This window comes from Lagenorhynchus albirostris, chromosome 2, assembly GCF_949774975.1.
Source record: "Lagenorhynchus albirostris chromosome 2, mLagAlb1.1, whole genome shotgun sequence".
NCBI classification, from domain to species: domain Eukaryota; kingdom Metazoa; phylum Chordata; class Mammalia; order Artiodactyla; family Delphinidae; genus Lagenorhynchus; species Lagenorhynchus albirostris.
The window spans coordinates 1237042-1241312 of record NC_083096.1 but is presented as its reverse complement, the minus strand read 5'-3'; the positions used below and the strand labels follow the sequence as shown (position 1 = coordinate 1241312).

At 64.5% G+C, this 4271-nt stretch overlaps 1 protein-coding gene across 1 annotated transcript; it reads right to left on the bottom strand.

The window, feature by feature from the left end:
- Nucleotides 1–830: 830 nt before the first annotated feature.
- On the bottom strand, nucleotides 831–3977 carry PHLDA3 (pleckstrin homology like domain family A member 3). The gene is made up of 2 exons (XM_060126357.1): nucleotides 3464–3977; nucleotides 831–2130 (listed from the first exon to the last, which is right to left on the bottom strand). The coding sequence occupies exon 1, from the start codon at nucleotides 3893–3895 to the stop codon at nucleotides 3524–3526; it is 372 nt and encodes a 123-aa protein (XP_059982340.1). The 5' UTR covers nucleotides 3896–3977; the 3' UTR covers nucleotides 831–2130; nucleotides 3464–3523.
- Nucleotides 3978–4271: the final 294 nt, after the last annotated feature.

Below are 4271 nucleotides of genomic sequence, written 5' to 3'. Positions count from 1 at the left end.
CACCCCCTTCACAGGGGCTGGGACCTCCTAGCAAGGGGAGCAGCTGAAGCTGGGTTTGGATAGGAACCAAAGCATCCTTGGAACCAACAGGCTGGCTGTTCCCAAAAAGCAGGGAGGGCCGGGAGCTGGGAGCCCGCTCTCCCCCTGCACTGTGTGTGCCCCCGCAGACACCCCACACTGGCTGTGCCCCCTGCTGTCCTGAGCTGCCAAGCTCCAGAACCACCCCTGGCGGACAGGACAGTGCCAGGCAGGACACCGTCTGTGCCGCTGACACCCCTCTACCGGCACAGCAGGTACCTCCTCGCCCTGGGCTCTGGCTCGGATCGGGTGTTTCTTCACCTCCGCGCCCCAGCGCCCAGCGCAGCACCTGGCTGCAAGAGGCATTGGCATGTCTGCTGGATGAGTGTGTCCTGCACCCCGATCCCACCTGCGCACAAACACGCCCCCGCGTCTGAGCGTCTGGACGTCTCCCTGAATCCTCACCATCACCATCACCAAAGTCACCTTTGGGCTCGATGGAAAGAGCAAGGATTCTATTTTATTTTTATTTATTTATTTATTGAGGATTCTAGTTTAGAGGCTGCCGTTTTAGAGCAGGATGGAGAAGCTAAGCCTCTCATGTAGCTTGAATCAAGGAAACAGTGGCAGACACCATGCTCTCCCCACACATATATACAAGAGCTGCCAACCTCCCCACCTTTCTCCCAAAGCTCACGGCAGACATCACCAATTGATCACAGCACACTAGCTGGCACGGACGGTGATGCTTATTTGCCATCATGGGCTGGGTATGCAGCCTAAGGAGATCATAAATGAGAGATCTGTAAAAATTCCTTGGTAACTGGTAAGTTCTTATTTGATTGTAAGATGTAGTTCACATATCAGATAAGCAAGAAGCTTCAGAGGACTCTGAGGGACGGGGACAAAGGACAGAGATCGTGATCGGACAGGAGGAGGAATCTGATGCGGAACGAACAGGTTGGAAGCACTGAGGGACCCCGCCTTGTTGCAGGGGACATTCAGCCTCCCCGCCCCTGCCGGGCAGCCGCCGCTTGGCAACAGGGGAGGCCGGACGTGGGTTACCCGATCGGCAGTGTCTGTGTCACTCAGGACAGCTGTGTCTCTGTACCTCGGTTTCCCCACTACTGAAATTATTCCTTTTCAACCATCCCGTAGAGAAGACTTAACGGTGTTAACGTACAAGGCCCAAGTGTGTAAATGACAGAGACAGGCCCTACCCAGAATGCAGAGCCGCCCCCCCAGGAGAGCAGGCAGAGGGGCGTCTCTCGAGACCGGGTGGGCCCGTGCAGGCCTCACGGCCCCTCCCCTAGGACCTCCGAGTCCATGTTCCCTGGGTTGCACGGTCTCTCCCTCCCCAGGCTGGAGACTGCAGGATGGGGTGTGGACTGGGAAAGTGGGGTGAGGACAGATTCTCCAAGCACCAGGTCTCAGCGGCGGGCAAAGAATTCCACTCAGCGAGCGAACGGTGTGGTCACTGCCCCTTGCAGGGCATCTGCATTTGTGGACGGGTGTGAAATGGTAATGGCTGACCCCCCCACCCCCCCACCACCTCCAGGCCTAGTACCGCAGTGGGGGAAGAGGGGAAGGAGGGGGAAAGAACTGTGCAAAGAGAGGCCTGGATGGGTGGGGGTCCCAGAAGGACCCAAGCAGCAGATGACCCCCGGGTGTGGGCCTCAGACCCATCAGCTACCCCCGCCAAAGTAAATCCGGAGGCGAGCCCAGGTGGTTCCTCTTCTGAGCGCCAGCCCGGCCTCCCGAGTCCTGGGGCGCTGGCTCGGCGCCCCCGGGGGACTGCCTTTCTCCGGGCACGGCACCAAGCCGGGGGGCCGGTTAGCAGTCTGCAGCAGAGACGCAGGGCCGTGGCGGGAGGGGGCTTGGATGGCAGCTCTCCATCACGATCTCGGAGGCCAGGCCGGTGGCCGGAAGGTCCTGAGCAGGAGTCTGAGTACCCGGGGGCTGCATCTTCATCCTCAGCCCCTCGGGGCCTTTGACCTGCTACCCGGCCCCGGCCGCCCCTAATACGCTCCAACGCCTCCTCCACGCGTCCATGGCCTCTGCCTCACCAAACGGAGCACAGTCACACCCCGCGAGCCAAAGGGGGCATGGAAGCTGGCAAGAAAGAACAGCAGTCAGGGCAGGGCACACACGGGGGCGGCGAGTAGCCACAGGAGCTGTTTGTACCAGAGCTTCCCAACCTGCTCCAGCGTTTCAGGAGAGAACAGCATTTGTCCAACACCCTGTCATCACTGCAGGAAGCTGTCCCTCCCGGCCTCTGAGGCCTGGGGGATCAAAGGGGATCAGCTCTAAGGACAGAAGGTCTGCCTCCTGCCTGGCCTCTCAGTGACCCCGCACTGCCCCACGAGAGGCACTTAACAGGAGGGCCGGGGGTGTGCAGCACCAACCCCCAGGCTCAATGGACCCGACCTGGCGAGGTGAGAAGCTGCAGGACAGGGAGAGTCAGCAGGGTGGTGGTAGTGGGGCGAGGGGGATACAGGTTTCCAGGGGAGAAACGACACCTAGATCCTTCCTCAACCTGCGCCCGGTTCCCCCGGGAGGGGGCGGCATCTGGGGAAGACGGCACAGGGCCAGGAGCCACAGTTTCTAGGTTCTATTCCTGGTCCCTCCCCTGAGCCTTGCTGACCACAAACCCGGCCCCACCCCCTCCTCCAGCTTCCCTTCTCGGCCCAGCCAGCATGGCGGGCACTCTGGGGCAGGTGGACAGGCCCACCCTCCTTGGCATCAGTGGCCTGGCCTGCACACCCCACAAATCTCCTGGTTTCCCAACAGCTCAGCCCTAGGACCCAAAACCCACCACTGAGAACAGGTAGTGGAGCTCCCAGGCCCAGCCCAGCTCCCACCAAGGTCCCACCTTGGGAGCTACGACTCCTTGGCTCTGGCCCCAACCCTGAGAACCCTGCCACTGAGGGAGGCCGTCTTCCTGCCTCAATCCCACCGTCAAGCTCCAGGACGAGCGTCGTCGCAGCAGAAAGGGGTGGGGGGGCAAGCTCACCCCCCCCTCCGCCCTCCCCAGCTCCCTGAAAGCCACAGCCCAGGAGCCCTGCCTTGGTGGGGGTGGAGGCCCAGCCGCCTGGAGGTCTGTTCTGCTAGCCTCTTCCACCTGAGTCAGGGCAGAACCGACCTGGGGGGGGGGGCGGTGCGCATCTTGCCCACCCTCCTCTCAGGCACTGCGGGCACATTCAGGACCCCTACGCAGCGCCCCAGGGGGAGGGCCGGCTCTTGGCCCCAGGCCCAGGCACCCAGGGTCGACTCCTGGGCTTTCCCTCCCCATTGGCCCTACGACGGCCAGCTTTGAGAGGGCATGCTGGGGTGGGGGGGGACGGTGCGGGGGGGGGGGGCCGGGCGGGCATTTCCTCTGTAGGGGAAAGAGGAGAGAGGAGACGGGAGGGCAAGGGGAAAAAAGGCTCAGACCCCAAGAACTCACCTGGCACGACCCACGACACCGCGTCCATGGCCGCGGGAAGCGAAGACGTTAGCCTGCGGTCTAGGACACGAGGGTCCCGGTCCCGAGGCTCTGCCGGGCGCGCACGGTCTGGATGGCCTGCTGGTTCTTGAACTTGACCAGGCCCAGGGTGATCTGCGCGTTCCAGCCGGGGTCCTCGGGCGGGCAGCGGAAGTCGATCTCGCCGCCGCCCTCGGTCACCAGCGTGAAGTAGATGTGGCGCCCGGTGCTCTCCACGCACTCCACGGCTTTGATGCGGGCGAAGCTGAGCTCCTTGGGCCGCCCGCCCGCGCCCTTGGCCTCGAAGAGCTGCAGCCCGCGCTCGGTGAGCACGCAGCGCTTGCGCTTCCACTGCTGCAGCAGCCCGCCGCTCCGCTTCTCCAACACGCCCTCCCGGAGCACGGCCGCCGTCATGGGCGCGCGCGGGGCCGGGGCCGCGGCGCGCCCCGCCGGTTCTCCCTGCGGCCCGGCCGGCGCCCGGTGCCTCCCGCGCCGGGCTTCGGCCCCCGCCGCTGCTGCGCGCCCTCCCGCCCGCTCTCGCCCGTTCGCCCGCTCGCTCCCCGGGCCGTCTGCGCGTCGGGCGGCAGCTCGCGGGATGTGCCCTCACATGTCCCGCGCCCGCCTCCCGCCTCCTGCGCCGAGCATTCCTGCCCGGCCGGCCCTCCCCTCTCCTCCCCTCCCCTTCGCTCCTCTCCCCTGCGCTCCCGGGGGCGGGGCGCCTTCAGGCCTCCTGTCTGCCGTTTCTGGGGACCACAGCTCCTCCAGGCCTTGGACTCAGGGGGGGATAGTG